Below are 22301 nucleotides of genomic sequence, written 5' to 3' on the forward strand. Positions count from 1 at the left end.
ATTTTGTTGAAATCCTTTACGAGCCAGCTGATATTTGCCTATTGCAAATCTACCGAGATTTAGGAGGATTTCGGTCAAAATCCTCGTTTACGAGGATTTCGTATCTATTGCGAACGTAGTATAAGGTATTATGGTAAAAAACGATATAAATCAGTTATAGAACTTCACTTCAGGAATCGCTAAGAATTTCATAACAACCGCTTTATTATATTTCGGGATTGAGCAATCAAAGTTTAGCAATCTGGCAACTGAGTGCTATAACGTAAAACTTGAAAATTTTGAGGTTATACTTTATGCAGCTTTTGCAAAATGTTCCTTTGTCTGCCAATAACACAGATTTGCAATGCAGTCTTATGAGAGCAAACTGTAAACAATCGATAATAACCGATCCCACGGCGGCGGGTTCTGTGTACCGGATCGACCCGATGGACCCCATCCATTAGCCAGCGTGTTGTTTCGTCCGTCTTTTTGTGTTGGAGAAGGTTTCTCCTTCTCCGTTTGCTGTTGGTCCGAGCCGGGATAGAGGAGAACCCCGGACCATGGTATTGTTCAGTCTGCCGAAACCTGATCCACCACCGTTCGGTTTCGGTCAGGTGTAACCGGTGCTTGGAGTGGGTGCACTTCCGGAACTGCTCCGGCTTAACATCGCTGCGGGAGTATAGTCATACTGACTACGTGGCAGGATGCTGTGCCAGCGATAGCAGCAGCGCCGCAGCATCTCACACCCAATATTGTTGTTCCAGTTCCGGATAGTGCATCGTTTTTGCAATTTAATTGCAACGGGCTCCGGGGTAAGATTAGCGAGATCGTGCACTTTACGAATCGGAAAAGGATAAGGGTCGCGGCGATGCAGGAAACTAAGCTGAATTCCACCTGCAGCCTACGCCATTGTGATGGATACAATGTGCTTCGAAAGGATCGCACGAGAAGTGGAGGTGGTGGCCTGGCTTTCATATTACACCGTTCCGTGCAGTATAGACCTATCCCGCTTGTGCCAGACACTAGTGACCCGTATATGGAATGTATGGAGGTAGCAGTCAAGTCTGGGGCTGCCGAGATAGAGCTATACAATGTGTATATACCGCCAGTTGGTAGCTGTGCTCCAGGTTATAGCCCAAACATTGAGTGGCTGTTGTGCGGGCATAACCGATTGATTCTAGGAGACTTTAATGCCCACCATGAACTTTGGCATTCTCTCCTAGGTAATGACCAGAGATGCATAGCTTTGGCAGAACAGATAGATGACTCCACATTTTGCACGGTGAACGAAGAGGCCCCCACGAGGATTATGGATGACTGCAGCAGTTCGTCAGATTTATCTTTAGCGTCGCCTGGTCTGATAAATGACGTCTCCTGGCAACCCGTCATTTCATTAGGATCGGACCACATCCCCATAATTCTCACCATCAACCGACCCTCCGATTTCATAACCTCTGAACGCCGGACGTTTATTAATCAAAAGAAAGCAAACTGGGAAGGCTTCAGAGAATACACCGATCGCCGCTTCTGTGAGCTCCCGTCCCCCTCTCATGTTTATGTTGCCCAGAGTGCGTTCCGGGACATCATCAACGCAGCAGCCTCTCGCTTCATACCCGCTGGTCGAATTGCCCAAGTGAGGCCCAACTTCCCAGCCGAAGCGGCGGGACTCGCAGACGAGCGTGATGAACGCCGTCGTGCTAACCCTGCTGATCCTAGAATCAGAGAACTAAATCTAGAGGTTAGTAAGATAGTCGACGAGCACAAGCGGAACACTTGGTTAGAGCACCTGAAGCAATGTAACTTAGGCACAGGGACTGGTAAATTGTGGTCAACAGTTAGTGCCCGTTGGGTGCTGAATTATATGTGTGGACGCCAGTCGTACGTGGAATTCAGGGACAAAAAGTCAAAACCCCGTAGAGTTAAACAGGGAGTTCTCCAGGGTGGGGTGATATCTCCGGCACTGTTTAACCTCTACCTGTCCTCGATTCCACGCCCACCTGACGGCGTCGAGATTGTATCATATGCGGATGACTGTACAATCTTGACATCTGGGCCCAATGTTGATGACATCTGCGATCGTTTAAATGTCTACTTAGCTAATCTTACCAGTTATTTCACTGCGAGAAACTTGAGGATATCCCCCAACAAATCCTCAGCCACACTATTCACTACATGGACGGCAGAAGTGCGCAGGCAGTTGAATATTAGTGTCGATGGCGAAATAATTCCGACCACAAATTACCCCAAGATTATTGGGGTCACATTTGACTGCCTTTTCAGGTCGTCTGCCCATGCCACTGCAATTTGTAATAAGCTCCGTGGTAGAAATAAGGTCCTCAAGTCACTTGCCGGCAGTACTTGGGGTGCGGACAAAGAAACCTTGTTGGCCGGTCAGTGATAAACTATGCAGCGCCAGCGTGGACACCGCAGACTAGTGATACGCAGTGGAATAACATTCAAACCTGTCAGAACGCTGCCCTTAGAACTGCGACTGGGTGTCTCCGCAGCACACCCCTGGATCACCTTTATGTGGAGACAAAGATCATCCCTGTGCGAAGACACAACTACATGTTGTCAAAGCAGTATCTCCTGGGTTGTTATCGCAGTAATCATCCAAACCACCATCTCATGGATGCACAACTACCACCCAGGAACGTAAGGGTTGATATACATAATCTAGAGCGCGAGATCCAGCGCTACAAAAGAGAACCTCTAGATCAAGCAGCGTACCAGGCAGGTTTGAACAGGATTCATGAGGATGCTGTAGCTGAAGCGGTGAGAAGCTACAAGGTTAATCCTGTTCTCGGAGTCCGTTCACCGCCTATAGCACCGGAGGAAAGAGACCTCCCACGGCAGACTAGGATAGTTTTAGTCCAGTTAAGATCAGGCAAGTGCAGCCGCCTCAATTCCTATTTATCAGTGATTGATAGCAGCGTAACTGACGTATGTCCAATTTACAACCAAGGGCAACACGACACGCGTCATCTTTTCTCTTGCCCAGCTAAACCAACCCGACTTACCGCCAGGTCACTCTGGACGCACTCCACCTTAGTCGCAGAGTTCCTCGATCTAGCCACAAGCTGTAATTTTCGTTAGCAAATATAGAAATGTATTTTATAACGGTCATACACAATTTTTTTTTCTGATTCAATCAAAAAATGTATAATTAATCGCGAAAATAATAGTATCAATCACAGTTTAAATTGCACGCTCACAAAAAATCGCTCCTGTAACATATACTCCCAAACATATTTTGCTTCAAGCATATATATTTTTGGGTATTGCCCAAACATTTATATGTTTGATCTCTTCCAATATATAATATGTTTGAAAGCATATTGGTCTAAACAATATATGTTTGGGTAGTCTAAGTTCCAAACATTTTGTATTTTTGCATCCAAATTCAATAATGTTGTCTTCCAAAAAACAATATGTTATTATGTGAACATATAATATGTTTGGAAGCATTTTGCACCCAAAAATATTATATGCTTAAAAAAAATTCTCCCAAACAATATTGTGCTCAAAATTTTATTTATTTATTTATATATTTACAATCATAATGAATTATGAAAATAAACAGGTAATATAGGTGCTAACAACATAGGTTTTCGACCTGAATGCTCAAAATTTTGTTTCTGCCCAATTGTATATTCCCCCAAATCTTTCTCACTTCCACGAGATTTTTTAGTTCTTAGCACCTTTTTCTGTAATACAAACATTGTAGAAGAAATTATTAAATAGTATGATTTTTTTTATTTTAATTTTACCTTTTGCCGGACGGGGATTCGAACAGCGGACCACACAGTTTGTAAGGATCAAAGAAGTAGCTGATCAATTGCCCAAGGAAAAATAAAATGTTAATTTTGTAATAACAAGCAACAACCACCAACTTAATTCAATATCGCTCCCTGTTAAATAGCGCTCCAAGCTACTAAACACATATATGTTTATAGGCTATTTCTAAATTAATATATGTTTGCATCCAAGCATATTATATTTACAAACATTTTATGTCCCAAACATAATATGTTCTAACATATTAACATATATGTCCCAAACATGTTATGCTAGTTTATGAACATTATATGCTTGCACTCAAAAATATTGTGTTTAAAAATTTGTGTTCCAAACATATAATGTTTATAGCCAAACATATGAAAAACAGTCTTTTTCAACCGTGTGGGCATCAACAAAAAAAAAAAACTTGATTAAAATTATAATTGATTTCATTAGCAAATTTCAATTAAAGGCCGGTACCATGTTCATTCTTGCGAAAAAATTTTATAGAAATTATTGGGGCTGTTGTCTTTTGCACTGGATGCAACATTTGTATCCGGGCTATCCAGAAAATCGTGCATGGTGTTCTATCCAGAACATGTCATGAGTGCAAGTCGCGCCGATGTTGCAAGATTGTAAAGTGACGCTTCATCGATTCACAATAACTATTTGTTGTGACTAATTTATTGAAAAACATAAAATTCAAAGTGGTACAGATCCATAAATAATCGCAGCAGTAAATATTTATTACTGATTGGAGCATTTCATACATTAACAATTCAAGATCTCACTTCTATTCTGTGATTGTTTTGATGACAGCGTTGCATATTTTTGGAGATGTCCTGGATAAACGAGTACTCTGTTTTCTTTTAGTCCTTCACAGCTTAAGGCTGGTACTATGTTCATTCTTGCGAAAAAAATTATAGAAACCATTATTTCGCACATAGAAAGCGGCGTTTATTTAGGTAACAGGGAGCGATATTGAATTAAGTTGGTGGGTGCTGCTTGCTACGCATGATGTAACTTCCCACTTGTACATCAACATCATTCTATTATTAATGAAAAAATTATGTTAAATGTGTTGTGATAGTGGTATAAATGTTATAACAGCTTGGCTGATAAGTCCCCGGTCTAACAAATAAAAATACATTTTTTTTGTCAAAATTCGTTTTTATTATTCAACATAAGGTCTGTTCGCGTACTTTTGTAATAATTATCAAAAATTATCGGGTTCTCGAACGGAGCTATAGTTCCCTTCAAGAGCGATACAACGATTATAACGACCTTCCAATTTTTTGATACCATTTTTGGTAGTACTCCTTCGGTTTTGCCTCAAAATAGGCCTCAGTTTCGGCGATCACCTATTCATTGCAGCCAACTTTTTTCCAGCATCCTTTTGAGGTCTGAGAACAACAAAAAGTAGCTGGGGCCCAGACCTGGAGAATACGGTGAGTGGGGAAGCAATTCGAAGCCCAATTCATGAATTTTTGCCATCGTTCTCAATGACTTGTGGCACGGTGCGTTGTCTTGGTGGAACAACACTTGTTTCTTCTTCATATGGGGCCGTTTTGCCGCGATTTCGACCTTCAAACGCTCCAATAACGCCTATGGATGGTTTTTCCCCTTTTCAAGATAATCGATAAAAATTATTCCATGCGCATCCCAAAAATCAGAGATCATTACTTTGCCAGCGGACTTTTGAGTCTTTCCACGCTTCGGAGACGGTTCACCGGTCGCTGTCCACTCAGAGCTTCCGCGTATCCAAATATTGATGAATGATATGAGCAACACGTTCCTTTGATATCTTTAAGGCCTCTGCTATCTCGATCAACTTCATTTTACGGTCATTCAAAATCATTTTGTGGATTTTTTTGATGTTTTCGTCGGTAACCAACTCTTTCGGGCGTCCACTGCGTTCATCGTCCTCCGTGCTCATTTCACCACGCTTGAATTTTGCATACCAATCAATTATTATTGATTAGAGGTCTGCATCGAATAACTTTTCACTACATGTATGCAATTCGCTGTACATACACTATCTTTCTCTCAGAGCGCAAGTAGTGAAGTGAAGAGAACACTTGCTTGTCAAATACCACCAAGTACCTATCCGAAACAATATGTGCTCCGAAAAAACGGAACAATAAAAATGTAAGTACTTAAGAAAAAGTACAACATGGATTCTCCTAACTTCACGTGGTACCATAAGTATTTCTCAGTTATGTGCGAAGCAAAACTTTCCATTATTATTAATCATAGATATGTATGTATGTCACATATTTCATATATTTATGTATGTCACACACTTACCTTCACATTTGCCGTTCTTTATAACAATCCGAAAACATATATTATCGTTTCGGATTGTGGTACATGGAGTACTCTATGAAGTTTTGTTCTCGCAACATACTCGACGTGATCACTCTGAGTACACTTCAATAAGAGAGAAAGAGGAATATGTGTTTGTTGGTAGTGAAGACATTAGAGTAGCAACAAGAAGTTACTCGTGGCTTTTGGTGTTCATTAAAATGTGTACCAATTGTTTTGCGACTCTCTCAAATAGATGTACTCATTTAGCAAGTACACGTGTACTCTGCATTTACAAATGGAATTGTGCAGACCTCTATTATTGATTTCCCTGGGGCAGAGTCCGGAAACTCATTATCAAGCCAAGTTTTTGCTTCCACCGTATTTTTTCCCTTCAGAAAACAGTATTTTATCAAAACACGAAACTCCATTTTTTCCATTTTTTCACAATAACAAAAGTTGCTTCACAAAAGACGCTCTATCTCACAAACTAATTGACTTACAGACGTCAAATTTTGACACGAATCATTTGAAGGTTGGTACTATATAAAAATAATATGCATTTAATACTAGTGACGCCATCTATGTGTCAGACCGGGGACTTATCAGCCAACCTGTTAAGGTCTGTCAAAAAATCATGTCCTACATGCATCCCAGATTCAGCCAAACCTCTAATGGGACAATTGCCAATCGACCGCTTGATGCCATATATTCGACCCTTTAGTTATATTGGTCTGGACTATTGTGGTCCGTTTTATGTCACAATTGGACGAAGCCGAGTCAAGGTTTGGATTGCGTTATTTACATGCCTCACAACTAGAGCCTTGCATTTAGAAACAGCGACTGATTTATCCACAGATGCATTTTTAATTTGTCTTCGAAACTTCATGAATCGTAGAGGTGTGAGAATCCGGAGCGATAATTGGACCAATTTTATTGGAGCCCAGAAAGAAATATCTCCTAGAAATCGGTTTCTTGACTTTGATGAAATACAGAGAAACTTATCAAGGGATAATATAGAGTGGATTTTCAACTGCCCCTCTAATCCTCATGCAGGTGGTTGCTGGGAGAGATTAGTGAGATGTGTAAAGCAACTATTATACAAAATTTTTAAAGAAGAGGCACCGAGACTCGAAACCTTTCGAAGCGCCGTAATTGAGGCAGAATGTATAATAAATAATAGGCCTTTGACAGATTTGCCTATAGATCCGGATTCGGAAGAACCCTTGACACCTAACCATTTTTTGATGGGTTCGTGAGTTCTACAGACTCCAGGTGCTTTTGAAGAAAAAATATGCCTTCGAAAGCAATGGCGAATTTCCCAAAATGTAAAGGACAGAATATAAAAGCGATGGGTAGTCGAATATTTACCACAGCTACTAAGACGACCAATATGGCGAGAAGAACAACCTCCACTAGAACAAGGAAATTTGGTCATTGTATTAGACCACAACCAGCCGCGAAGTAATTGGAGGACCGGGAGAATCATCAAGGTTTTTAGAGGACAGGATGGCCAAGTGAGATCTGCCGAAGTCAAGACATCCCAGGATGTGATTCGTAGACCTGCTGTTAGACTTGCCCTATTGAAGTTTGTCGAATCCTAGGCTATCCATTACATCTCTTTTAAAGAGAATATGTTCTCTTTTTGTGTTCGTATCTTTTTGTTCACTCTCTTTTTTTGGTGCCGTATTTTTATGTCCAACAGTGCTCTTTATGTACTCTATTTCCAAAAAAATCCTAGATTGATGGAATTTTATTTATTTAGTAGGAATTCGCCACAATTGTTCGCCACTAATTGTTTACTGGGTTAAATCTGTTGACAAATTAAAGGCCGGAAACAATTGCGACGTTTCGACGTACGGCGTAAAAATTAGAAATATATGTAATTGAACGTATGACGTAAATACGACAATACGTTGTCGCCGTCAATTTATTTTGTTTATTTTTTAAGAAAATGTGATTCTTTTTGTTTTTTATTGTTTTATTATATATTTATTTCGTTGTTTCTATCATTAGAAACTATTATTATTTTAATTTTAACATCAATAAAATTATTAATTATTTAATAAAGAATTTTTTTATTGTAAACTCTTTTTTAGTTAAAATGTCCTCTTTTTTAAGGCGAACGTTCTCTTTTGAAAATTATCCATATGGAAACCCTATCGAATCCTCTTCATAAAGGGTGATACGGTCAAAATTTGGTCAAAATAAACTTGACGTATTTCTTTCAATTTTGCATTTAAAAATCCTGAACACCACTCATTTTGAAGGTGTGTGTGTGTAGAATGTTGCTCCTATTTTGATTTTGGAATTCACTCTTCAGTTGTCAAAATGCCGTCCAAGCAAGAAGAGCAGCGTATCAAAATTTTGCTCGCACATCGCGAAAATCCGAGCTACTCGCACACAAAGCTGGCAAAATCGCTAAAAGTTGCCAAATCAACCGTTACGAATGTAATTAAAGTGTTTGGGGAACGTTTGTCGACAGCCAGGAAGTCTGGATCGGGGGGAAATCGAAAACCGGAAGCCGCTGAGACGACAAAGAGAGTTGCCGGTAGTCTCAAACGAAACCCTAACCTCTCTCTCCGAGATGCCGCAAATAAGCTGGGTGTATCGTCTACAACCGTGCATCGAGCCAAAAAACGAGCCAGACTATCGACTTACAAGAAGGTAGTGACTCCAAATCGCGATGATAAACAAAATACGAAAGCCAAAGCGCGATCCCGGAGGCTGTACACGACGATGCTGACGAAGTTTGACTGTGTGGTAATGGACGAAGAAACCTACGTCAAAGCCGACTACAAGCAGCTTCCGGGACAGGGGTTATATACGGCAAAAGGAAGGGGAAAGGTAGCAGATATTTTCAAGCACATAAAACTGTAATGCCTTCTGTACCTGTGACTTGAAAAGCAGCATTTTCATAGCTTCCGGGACTGTCAACCAAGAAATTTACGTGAAAGAGTGTTTGAATAAACGTCTGCTGCCTTTCCTGAAGAAACACGGTTGTTCCGTACTGTTTTGGCCGGATTTGGCATCTTGCCATTACGGTAAAAAGGCCATGGAGTGGTACGCCACCAACAACGTGCAGGTGGTTCCCAAGGACAAGAACCCCCCCAACACGCCAGAGCTCCGCCCAATTGAGAAATACTGGGCTATTGTCAAGCGGAACCTAAAGAAGACCAAAAAACTGCTAAGGACGAGCAGCAGTTCAAGGCAAACTGGCTTTCTGCGGCGAAGAAGGTGGACAAGGTGGCTGTACAAAATCTGATGGCAGGTGTCAAGCGTGAGGCCCGGTAATTCGGATTTGGAAAAGCGAAAGCCTAACTGAATATTTTTCCTGAATTTTATACTAATGGAACTTTAATTTGATTTTTTAAAGAAACGATTTCACCGATTTACACGCGTTTTCCCTTGACCAAATTTTGACCGTATCACCCTTTAGAAAGGTTTCACGGCGGGGGGAGATGTTGGCGAACAGGCCTATTTTCTTACGGGGCAACACTATTCAATGAGTGTACAATGATACCAAATTTAATGACACAAACATGGCGTCTGACGAATTTGAATCTCAGTCGTTAAACGGGTCGCGAGGAGTCAACGCCAAAGAAAACATCACAATTTGCTGAGTTTATTAAATTGAATTATTTCATTGAATGAATACTAAATAACTTAATAAACATTAAAAAATAGAACTCATTTGCCTTTATATTAGCTAAGAAAGGAAAATTTTAGTTTGCCTTTGCTATAAGTCGCCACAGCCGTCAAATTCAAAAAATGTTGGCAGGGAAATCTGCATTATTTGCATGCAACAAGAATTTTCGTAAAATCAGCATATCTTCGGCAGTGCTGCCGCTACTACTTCAATCGAAGTATTTTGCTTCATTTTCATAAAATTTACTTCGTCACTCCTTCTTCCAAAAATCTGCTTCACTTTTTGTTCTGCTTCAAACTTTTAAAATTTTCCCCATATTACCTAATAGTTTTTCCTATTCCTTTAATTACGATGAACATAGCGGTTTTAATCATTGAATTATTAACCGATATGGACCAATTTTTGCATACTTGTTTGAGACTATATACTTACACCATGTACCAAATTTCAGCCGGATCGGATGAAATTTGCTTCTCTTAGATTCTCCGAATGCCAAATCTGAGGATCGGTTTATATGGGGGCTATATATAATTATGGACCGATGTGGACCAATTTTTGCATGGTTGTTAGAGATCATATGCTGAAACCATGTACCAAATATCAGCTGGATCGGATGAAATTTGCTTCTCTTAGAGTCCCCGCAAGCCAAATTTGGGGGTCCGTTTATATAGGGCTATACGTAAGAGTGGACCGATATGGCCCATTTGCAATACCATCCGACCTACATCAATAACAACTACTTGTGCCAAGTTTCAAGTCGAGAGCTTCTCTCGTTCGGAAGTTAGCGTGATTTCAACAGACGGACGGACATGCTCAGATCGACTCAGAATTTCACCACGACACATAATATATACTTTATGGGGTCTAAGAGCAATATTTCGATGTGTTACAAACGGAATGACAAAGTTAATATACCCCCATCCTATGGTGGAGGGTATAATAAAATTAATTCTATTGTTTTGTTTTCAAAAATGTATGCTACTTCAATTTTATTCAATCTACTCCACTTCTTTCCAAAATCTACTTCACTCAATTTTTCACTAGCGGCAGCACTGATCTTCGGCGTCGTAGTGCGCTGTGAATTAGACACCAACTCTTGTTATGAATAAACTTGGCATCACTGGTGAACATATGTTTGCTGTCAGCTCGAATAGTGAGTACCGGCCTAATTTAATTAGATAAAAAAAGATTTGATTTGTTTTGTATAATAGTATATAAATTTGATAACAGTTTTAGCAAGTACTTCATATATATCAATAGTCAATATACCAAACACTAGTTTAGGGCATTTACGGTTTTGTGCAAAATGGCTGAAACAGTTGATTTGGATAAATGTTTTGAAGTTATCACCGACTTGGTAAACAAAGCTGGTAAAGTAAGTTTTATTGCAAAAGGGAATTTTTGATTTATTGTTATTCAATTTACTATATTTTACTAATTTACAATTTACTAAATGTAGATTATTGCTCGGCGTAATGAAACTCGCCAAGAGTTTGTGTGCAAACAAGGTGACATTGATTTGGTGACGGAAACTGATCAGGAAGTGGAGAAATTATTGATGAATGGCATAAGGGAACATTTTCCTGATCACAAGTAAGTGTGTATGCTATATTTTGTATCACGGTCGGTGAATTGTTACTTTTGTTCTCGAAACTGTTAGGCATATGTGGGTTATGTATTAATGGGAGAGGTTACATACCAAATGAACAAGCATATTTCTCCTTGATGTTCGGTTCATAGTCAAAGGTGCAATAATGCTTTGTTGGGAATTAGTTGCCAGGAAAAAATCTTAGAATCTGGTTTATCCGTCTACATCAAATCCCCCTCAAATAAAAGTGTTTATATTTTAGAGAATCCTATGACCAATTTCTTAACGCATTAGGCCATATGACATGGAACCTTTTTGTTCTTGTTTTGTTATTATTTTAGATTTATTGGTGAAGAAGAAAGCAGTGCCGAGGGGGCCCCAAAAAAACTAACCGATTCACCCACCTGGATTATAGATCCCGTTGATGGTACAATGAATTTCGTTCATGCCTTCCCGCATTCTTGTATATCAGTGGGCTTGGTAGTGAATAAAATTACCGAACTTGGTATAATCTACAATCCAATGTTACAACAACGATTCACTGCCCGTCGTGGAAAGGGAGCCTTCTATAATGATAAACCCATAAAGGTAAGCGGACAAACCGAACTAGCAAAAGCTTTGATAACAAGTGAATTTGGTACAAGCCGAGATGTGGAAAAAATGCAAGTTGTAAAGGAAAATTTTGAAAAAATGGCTGGTAAAGCTCATGGGTAAGAGATTGAAAATCAGTTCTTTAAGTTGATATTTAAAATGTACATGAATTTTATAGTATTCGAGCTTTGGGTTCTGCTGCTCTCAATATGTCTATGGTAGCCTTGGGTGCAGCCGATGCAAATTATGAATTTGGTATACATGCATGGGATGTATGTGCTGGAGATTTGATTGTCCGTGAGGCTGGTGGTGTGGTTATTGATCCAGCTGGTGGAGACTTTGATATGATGTCGCGACGTGTATTAGCTGCATCGTCCATTGAATTGGCCAAGGAGATAGCTAAAACATTGACACAATATTATCCTCAGCCAAGAGACGACTAAGAACGGCATTCATTTTGTTTTTTTTTTTTTTTTTACATAAATTTTGTAATTTCATATTCCATAGTATGATAAGAAACAAATTGTTATAATCACTCCAGTGCTATTGAATGGTAATGTCTCTTAAAGTCCTTATTTAATTTATAGGTTCAGTGCTATTGAATGCTACTGTCTCTTTAAATCCTTAGCCTGAATCTTAATCGGGCTGCCACTTTAACCTAACCTAACCTAGGTACTGCAGGAATAGTTGGTCTTAGCCTCTCATAAATATGTACGAAATGTAGCCTCTCATAAATATGGACGAAATGTAAGCGGTACTGGGAGTTCTCTTCTGATTGGTTTCGGGCATATTTATATATATATATATATATATATATATATATATATATATATATATATATATATATATATATATATATATATATATATATATATATATATATATATATATATATATATATATATATATATATATATATATATATATATATATATATATATATATATATATATATATATATATATATATATATATATATATAAATATGCCCGAAACCAATCAGAAGAGAACTCCCAGTACCGCTTACATTTCGTCCATATTTATGAGAGGCTGCAAGTTGTAAAGGAAAATTTTGAAAAAATGGCTGGCAAAGCTCATGGGTAAGAGATTGAAAATCAGTTCTTTAAGTTGATATTTAAAATTTACATGAATTTTATAGTATTCGCGCTTTGGGTTCTGCTGCTCTCAATATGTCCATGGTAGCCTTGGGTGCAGCCGATGCAAATTATGAATTTGGTATACATGCATGGGATGTATGTGCTGGAGATTTGATTGTCCGTGAGGCTGGTGGTGTGGTTATTGATCCAGCTGGTGGAGACTTTGATATGATGTCGCGACGTGTATTAGCTGCATCGTCTATTGAATTGGCCAAGGAGATAGCTAAAACATTGACACAATATTATCCTCAGCCAAGAGATGACTAAGAACGGCATTCATTTTGTTTTTTTTTTTTACATAAATTTTGTAATTTCATATTCCATAGTATGATAAGAAACAAATTGTTATAATCACTCCAGTGCTATTGAATGGTAATGTCTCTTAAAGTCCTTATTTAATTTATAGGTTCAGTGCTATTGGATGGTAATGTCTCTTTAAATCCTTATATAATTTATAGGTTCAAGGTTTGTTATACAAATTATAAAGAAATTTTGTACCAATCACCAAATAAATAGCCAACTGAATTCAGGACTTTTGAAGACCTGTTTCCCGATATAGGTTTTTGAAGAAGTTTGTGAAACCAAATATTAAATTAATCTCATTTTCTAATATTTGTATATACAGTGAAATCTTCCAAATTTTGACACTTCCAAAAGTAGGCCATTTTTATGAGACATTTTATACCAGCTCTAGAAAAAATTACAAATGTAAATATTTTATTTTTGAAAATTTAAGTATTTCAAAAAGTTTATCTATTTATATGAAAAAATTAATGCCTCTCATGAGAAAATCCGAGAGCAAAACAGGCAAATCTAAAAATAATAAAGGAAAGGAAATATTTACATATGTACATAGTACTAGGTACTGCCATATGTAATAGGTACTTTTAGTTAATGTGGTATCACCATGGACTGAATAGTCTAAGTGAGCCTGAATCTTAATCGGGCTGCCACTTTAACCTAACCTAACCTAGGTACTGCAGGAATAGTTGGTCTTAGCCTCTCATAAATATGTACGAAATGTAGCCTCTCATAAATATGGACGAAATGTAAGCGGTACTGGGAGTTCTCTTCTGATTGGTTTCGGGCATATTTATATATATATATATATATATATATATATATATATATATATATATATATATATATATATATATATATATATATATATATATATATATATATATATATATATATATATATATATATATATATATATATATATATATATATATTTATATCAAACCCCCCCCCCCCCGAAATGAATGAATATTTTTATATAAATAAATATATATTTTTAGCTGCATAGAAAAATCTTATCGAAGATGTTGAAGAAAAGCTGGAGATTTTATTTTGAAAAACGCTTAAAACTTGCACAAATCATAGAAAGTTGAAAAGCCCTTCAAACGACGGTCGAAAAAAAAAATTGTTTTTGTTCTCGCACCACAAATTTCATTTTTGGAAAATGTATTTCTGCTTTTTATGTGTGTTTGTTGTTCTTTTTGTAAACATGACTCGCTTTGTTTGGCCATAGCAACAACAACGAAACAGCCAAACACACATGTGTAAATGAAATGGCGCAAAACCTGCGAAAAGAACCTGCCTAATTCAGCGATGGAAGCAATAAAGAGATATTTCCAAACGTGCATATTCTTTTAAAAATTTTGGTCCTTCTGCCAGTTACTTAGGGATGGAAAATACAATTTTTAAGAAAGTACAAAAAAGGTATTTTTTGAGCGGAAAGGTACTTTTTACTAAATTTCAACGAAAATTTCACTAGAGGATTATTGTCAAGAGACTGAATTTTAAAGAAAATAAAATTTTGCAAAAATTTTCTATAAAAATAAAATTTTGCAAAAAAATTCTATAGAAACAAAATTTTGCAAAATTTTTTCTATAGAAATAAAATTTTGCAAAAAGTTCTTATAGAAATAAAATTTTTACAAAATTTTCAATTGAAATAAAATTTTGACAAAATTTTCTATAAAAATAAAATTTTGCAAAAATTCTATATAGAAATAAAATGTTGACAACATTTTCTACCGAAATAAAAAATCGATAATATAGAATCGCTTTCTTTTTTCGACTAAAACATTCTTTTAGTTCAATAAAATCCTGTTTTTGACTATGTCTTTTACAAAATCGAGATTTTCTTCCCACATGAACATGTCTGTTTTGTCATATTTGTGAAAGACTATTAGCAAATAAGGTTGATAAAGACTTTCTCAAAATATTAAAATATTTTGTCAAAGCTATTGTAGCATAAATCTGATGTCGATTCAAAAATATCTACGCAAAAGGTACTAAATCATTCGCGGGGGTACTACGGTATTGACCGGGGTGAAAAAGTTTTGAAAAAAGTACTATAGTACTGCATTTTCCATCCCTGCAGTTACTACGTGCTCATCCGAACGTTCATTTTCAACAATGAAGAGATTAAAGACGTATCTTAGAAATTCGACTAGCGAGAGTAGACTCAAAGGATTGGCATTAATGTCGGTTCATCGCCGAATAAATGTGCCGACTGAAGAAGTCATTGATTTATTTGCTGCCCAAAAAGCCCGTCGGCTCAATTTAATATTATAAAAATATTGTATACATACCTATGCATAAATAAAATTTTCTACACATGAGATTATATGAATATTTTTTTTTAAAGTTGAACCCCCCCGAATTAAAATCCTGGCTACGGCCTTGATATAAAGAAACGCATTTTTGTTTTAAAGAAATTGTCCTTAAATTAATTGAAATATTGAATCTTCAGATTTAAGATATATGAGCATCAAATAAAGGCTTATTTGAGGATTTTCTCTGTTTGGGAAGGTCAAAATCTTTGAATCCAACTAAACTTTTTAGAGTATACACTCATGTTCGGATATCCACTTGAATACCAATTCCGCTTTTCACTACAAATCAACGGCATTCGATATCGAATTCATAATCGTATCGAAACAAGTAAGGAAAGTCTAAAGTCGGGCGGGGCCGACTATATTATACCCTGCACCACTTTGTAGATCCAAATTTTCGATACCATATAACATCCGTCAAATGTGTTGGGGGGCTATATATAAAGGTTTGTCCCAAATACATACATTTAAATATCACTCGATCTGGACAGAATTTGATAGACTTCTACAAAATCTATAGACTCAAAATTTATGTCGGCTAATGCACTATTTAGTAAAAAAATATGGGAAACATTTAAATCTGACGCAATTTTAAGGAAACTTCGCAAAAGTTTATTTATGATTTGTCGCTCGATGTATATGTATTAGAAGTTTAGGAAAATTAGGGTCAACTTTTCGATAAGCAGTGGCGATTTTACAAGGAAAATGTTGGTATTTTGACAATTTTTGTCGAAATCAGAAAAACATAAAGGGTGATACGGTCAAGATTTGGTCAATATAAACTTGACGTATTTCTTTCAATTTTGCATTTAAAAAACCTGAACACCCCTCATTTTGAAGGTGTGTGTGTAGAATGTTGCTCCTATTTTGATTTTGGAATTCACTCTTCAGTTGTCAAAATGCCGTCCAAGCAAGAAGAGCAGCGTATCAAAATTTTTGCTCGCGCATCGCGAAAATCCGAGCTACTCGCACGCAAAGCTGGCAAAATCGCTAAAAGTAGCCAAATCAACCGTTACAAATGTAATTAAAGTGTTTGGGGAACGTTTGTCGACAGCCAGGAAGTCTGGATCGGGGGGAAATCGAAAACCGGAAGCCAATGAGACGACAAAGAGAGTTGCCGGTAGTTTCAAGCGAAACCCTAACCTCTCTCTCCGAGATGCCGCAAATAAGCTGGGTGTATCGTCTACAAAACGAGCCGGACTATCGACTTACAAGAAGGTAGTGACTCCAAATCGCGATGATAAACAAAATACGACGGCCAAAGCGCGATCCCGGAGGCTGTACACGACGATGCTGACGAAGTTTGACTGCGTGGTAATGGACGACGAAACCTATGTCAAAGCCGACTACAAGCAGCTTCCGGGACAGGAGTTTTATACGGCAAAAGGAAGGGGAAAGGTAGCAGATATTTTCAAGCACATAAAACTGTCAAAGTTCGCAAAGAAATATCTGGTTTGGTAAGCCATCTGTACCTGTGGCTTGAAAAGCAGCATTTTCATAGCTTCCGGGACTGTCAACCAAGAAATTTACGTGAAAGAGTGTTTGAATAAACGTCTGCTGCCTTTCCTGAAGAAACACGGTTGTTCCGTACTGTTTTGGCTCGATTTGGCATCTTGCCATTACGGTAAAAAGGCCATGGAGTGGTACGCCGCCAACAACGTGCAGGTGGTTCCCAAGGACAAGAACCCTCCCAACACGCCAGAGCTCCGCCCATTTGAGAAATACTGGGCTATTGTCAAGCGGAACCTAAAGAAGACCAAAAAACTGCTAAGAACGAGCAGCAGTTTACGGCAAACTGGCTTTCTGCGGCGAAGAAGGTGGACAAGGTGGCTCTACAAAATCTGATGGCAGGTGTCAAGCGTGAGGCCCGGCAATTCGGATTTGGAAAAGCGAAAGCCTAACTGAATATTTTCCTGAATTTTATACTAATGGAACTTTAATTTGATTTTTTAAATAAACGATTTCACCGATTTACACGCGTTTTCCCTTGACCAAATTTTGACCGTATCACACTTTATATATGGGAGCTATATCTAAATATGAACCGATTTCAACCAAATTTGGCACGCATAGCTACAATGCTAATTCTACTCCCTGTGCAAAATTTCAATTAAATCGGAGCAAAAAATTGGCCTCTGTGGTCATATGAGTGTAAATCGGGTGAAAGCTATATATGGGTGATATATCTAAATCTGAACCGGCTTCAACCAAATTTGGCACACTTGACTACACTACTATTTGTACTCCTGATCTTCTTGTGCAAAATTTTAAGCAAATTAGGGTAAAACTCTGGCTTCTGGGGCCATATAAATCCATATCGTGCGAAATATATATATATATATATGGGAGCTATATCTAAATCTGAACCGATTTCTTCCAAAATCAATAGGGTTCTATTCTGAGCCAAAACACATACTTGTGCCAAATTTGAAGACTGCGACCTAGACTTTGATTACAAAAATGTGTTCACGGACAGACGGACATGGCTATATCGACTCAGGAGCCCACCCCGATCATTTTTCCAAAGACACCATGTGTTTATCTCGTCTCCTTCTGGGTGTTGAAAACATATGCACTAACTATAACTTATATGTGGCGCAGGGTATAAAAATTACCGATACGATTAAAAGTTTGGATCACGGCATTCGATCGAAATTTGATGTAATTTCTCTAGCATTGCCAACAGCAAAAACGAAGCAGAACAAAATGAAATGACAAAATTAAGTTAGAGGCACAAAATAGAATGTAGAAAAAAAATTTTTTTTTTAAGATTTCAAAGTAAAATGTAAATTGTATTGGATTATATCTTATCTCTTTTTTACATTCATGCGAATTCCTTCCTAATTGGAGGATGAGATGAATATAAAATAATTTGGCGACAAATAAGGAAAGTGCACATTGTTATTGGTGTAAGTACATGGGTTTGAAATGGTGTGCATTGTGAGAAAGTCACCTTTTTGCAGGCTCAATGGACGATTTCGGCTGGCGAAGGAGGCGTTCAAATTGAATATATCCCCATGTTCCCGTTTACGAATTCGCAAAATTTTTTGAAATTTATACACACTGTTCTTATGGATAAGGAATTTATTTGGAAGAAGATGAAATTGTTCAGATGTTGTTGACAATCCAAAATTTTGCGTTTTGCGAATTCGTAAACCAGAACAGTGGGCATAATTTTTGGTGGCATGTCAACGTTAATTCTACCGCTTTACAATTGTCTGCCGTCTTAAAACTTTTGGCCAGTGAAAGCCTTCATCATTCACTATTCTTACAAGGTGGTCCAGAAGCGTTATGTTGTCACGGAATGGTACGGTAATTGGTTGATCACAATCTCTTGGATATCGATCTAGCATGTGCACTTTTTATATGGTTCTTTGCCAAGCTAGGATGCTCGCTCCCGAACTCGACTATGACCAATTTTTGTTTAACTTTTATTGGAGCTACATTAGTCCTAAATATTCAAAATATTTTCATTTTAAGGTAGGTACTATGTTCGGTTTCCGAAGCGAAATCCCATACAAAACCAAAAATGCGAAAAACTACCGAAATATTTTTTCATTTGTGGTACTTTGTTTTTTTTCGAGTTGAAAAACTGACATAAAGTGCATAGTCCCTAATTAGGTCGGCTTTAAATCCTTCCATATGTTGAGATTAGTTAGTTTCAAAACATGGCGCCATTTGTAATGTGAATTAAGAAATAATTGATTTATTCAAATGATTTGTGTTAAATTAGAATACAAAAGTGGTTCGCGTTGTTATTTAAAAATGCAATTCGATTGACGAAATAAAAATAACGGAGTGCTATATGTATATAACATATATAACAGCATCTGGTTCTGTAGCCGTTTCTGCCACAGTAGCATCTGCCCTCACATCCCTGACACCCACAATTGCAGCCACTACATCAGCTACAGTGAACAACTCCAACATAGCACCCTCAACACCTGCCACGACCACAGTGGCTGTGACCGCAAATATTGTATTGCAACAACCAAATACAACGGCCGCCCAAGTAGTGAGTGGTCCCATTGGGGTGGCAGCAAATACTACTCCAACATTAGCCACTATTACTAATTCTTCAAATGCAATATCGACTGTTGCTGCCGTTAGTAATACAAATGCAATACTAATGCAATGGAGGTTTCACAATCATCCACAATAGTATCACCAGCAGCTAGATCGAATGTTGTTGTTCCCACCACTACAATGGCTTTAGCAGGAGCTACCGTGGGACTTAAGTCTGGTCCAGATATTACAATGACATTGAACCGTATAAATACGGCAGAGAATGAAGTTGATGTGGAGGAATGTTTACCAGGTGATGTTGTTAAATTGGATTTTGCTGGCGAAGAAGTGGCTGGGTGAAATTTTACCCCTAAGGAATGTCTTCTAGGAGTTTCCAATCGGCGACCGGTGCCCGTTGGAAACTCCGCCTATTACAACAGTACCATCATCGCATCAGCCATCAGCAACAATAGCATTCCATCAGCGTCATATTGTAGAGATACAACAGGCCACCATTTATCATCATCCCCTGCTAATTTAGAATTGACTAATGTTATGCAACATAATGTTTGCACAGAACACGAAGAAGTGGAAGAAGCTAATTGTCATAATACTGCAGATGTAATCGATGAAGATTTCTTTTTTAAAATATGCTTAAAAACGATTTCGTCTTATCTCTGTAAACCCAGTGCTTCTACATTCAACATCCATTTTTTACAAAGAAATGAATTGTATTTTTTTTTTTATTATTTTACCGCTCCTCGTAATTGCTCCCTTTTCCATTTGTTAAGCGAGCTCGTTTTTTGTGTGTAAGAGGCGTAAATGAATGAGAACTGAACAAAAGAAATGTTAATGCAACTTTAATTTTTAATGGAAACAACATGAAAGCTAAATATGAGAAATGATAATTAAAAATTTTTAAATATAACAATATTAATGAAAGAAAGCTGATAATCCAGAAAAGAAAACATTGTGTTCTAGTGTCTTTAATTAGTGTATAAATGTACAAATTAAAAAAAAAAATAATAATAAAATTATAATCGAACTTGTTTTATTTTTATATACCGGGGTATAGGTAATTGGGTGGTCTTATACGTTTTATACTTTTTAATATAAAATTAGTAAATTTTTCTGAACAAAGTTATATCCAAAATAAATGTTTATAGCAAATAATTAAATAATATTTATTTAAGTAGCAATGATGTATTCATCATTTGTCCAATATGATTGCGATAGGCTGGAATGAAACGATTTAATTTCGTTGTGGCTTTTAAATTTCAGTTAGCGGCATTCTTGCATTTTATCAATTCAAAACACTGGTTGAATGACAGTGACTTTGGCTTAGGAACTACCCTTGAACTTGAGCTATGGGCTTAAGTTGGTTGTTCCCCCCGATGTAACAACATTGGCAAATGAAATGGCATTATTATCCTTTGTGGGAACCGTGGTGGTGACCACTGGATTTAAAATTGCTAGTGAGGCGGCAACAGCATGGTATTGCAATGCGATTGTGTAGATATTGTGGACACCAACGAATTAAGTTTGTTGATGAATGAGTCCATTGCTGCTCATGATGTAAAAGTTAGCATAACACCGGAATTATATGTTTTTTTGATGTGCGTTACAAATTGACGGTATCCATTTGGAAAAGCTGAAGAAGACAATGTACCACATGTTGTAAAAGCTGTTGCAGAATGTGGTAAGACACCAGGGGTAGAGCGGCTGGAGCTTTATTCTTAATAATTATTAGTGTCCAGTGCTGTATGAGATTTTTTTGCAAAACAATCCAAAAACTGGTAGAAAAACACTTTTCAAAACAATTATCATGAATGCGTGTATGTAAACAATCAGCTGCTGCGTATGTATAAGTAAAAATAGTATGACATTTGGCGATGTTGTCAATTAAATTGCGGAGAAATAAACGTGGAATAGCTCCAAAATAGCTGTTTTCTTCGTTCGAAATGTATTGTCAACACTCTCATTTTTCAACGCGAAAGAATGGTTAAGTGAAGTTTTTTTCGTGCCAACAAACATAGTACCCACCTTTATGTAAATTTACTACAAAGTACCAACAATTCGAACTAAAACTAATATATATTTACTATTCCTATATGGCGAAAACAATTTAAAACAAGTATATACGGCCAGGCCGAAGCTTATGTGCCCTCCACCATGGTTTGCTTAGAAACTTCTACTGAAGACTGTCATCCACAATCGAATTACTTGGGTTGCGGTAACACTTGCCGATGGCAAGGTATCTTAAAACTTCTTAACACCGTAATATATACCACATAGTCCATACGTGGTATATATTAAACTAAAAAAGGCCGATTAAATACGTATATAATTAAGTTTAAAGTTTCTATAGAAATAAAATTTTGACAACATTTTCTATAAAAGTAAAATTTGGAAAAAATTTTCTATAGAAATAAAATTTGGAAAAAATTTTCTATAGAAATAAAATTTGGAAAAAATTTTCTATAGAAATAAAATTTTGACAAACTTTTCTATAGAAATAAAATTTTGACAAAATTTTCTATAGAAATAAAATTTTGACAAAATTTTCTATAGAAATAAAATTTTGACAAAATTTCCTATAAATATTGTTACGTTTTTATATT

General features: G+C 37.0%; 2 protein-coding genes across 2 annotated transcripts; both read left to right on the forward strand.

Annotated features, from left to right (window-relative positions):
* The first annotated feature begins 10851 nt into the window (after positions 1-10851).
* On the forward strand, positions 10852-12448 carry LOC142234011 (inositol monophosphatase 1-like). Its single transcript, XM_075305071.1, has 4 exons — positions 10852-11087; positions 11172-11305; positions 11642-12010; positions 12070-12448. The coding sequence occupies exons 1-4, from the start codon at positions 11019-11021 to the stop codon at positions 12332-12334; spliced, it is 837 nt and encodes a 278-aa protein (XP_075161186.1). The 5' UTR covers positions 10852-11018; the 3' UTR covers positions 12335-12448.
* Positions 12449-12886: 438 nt separating this feature from the next.
* Positions 12887-13641, forward strand: LOC142234012 (inositol monophosphatase 1-like). The gene is made up of 2 exons (XM_075305072.1): positions 12887-12991; positions 13051-13641. Exons 1-2 carry the CDS (start codon positions 12972-12974, stop codon positions 13313-13315), a joined length of 285 nt encoding a protein of 94 aa, XP_075161187.1. The 5' UTR covers positions 12887-12971; the 3' UTR covers positions 13316-13641.
* Positions 13642-22301: the final 8660 nt, after the last annotated feature.

The sequence above is a fragment of the Haematobia irritans genome, chromosome 4 (genome assembly GCF_050003625.1).
Source record: "Haematobia irritans isolate KBUSLIRL chromosome 4, ASM5000362v1, whole genome shotgun sequence".
Lineage (NCBI taxonomy): Eukaryota > Metazoa > Arthropoda > Insecta > Diptera > Muscidae > Haematobia > Haematobia irritans.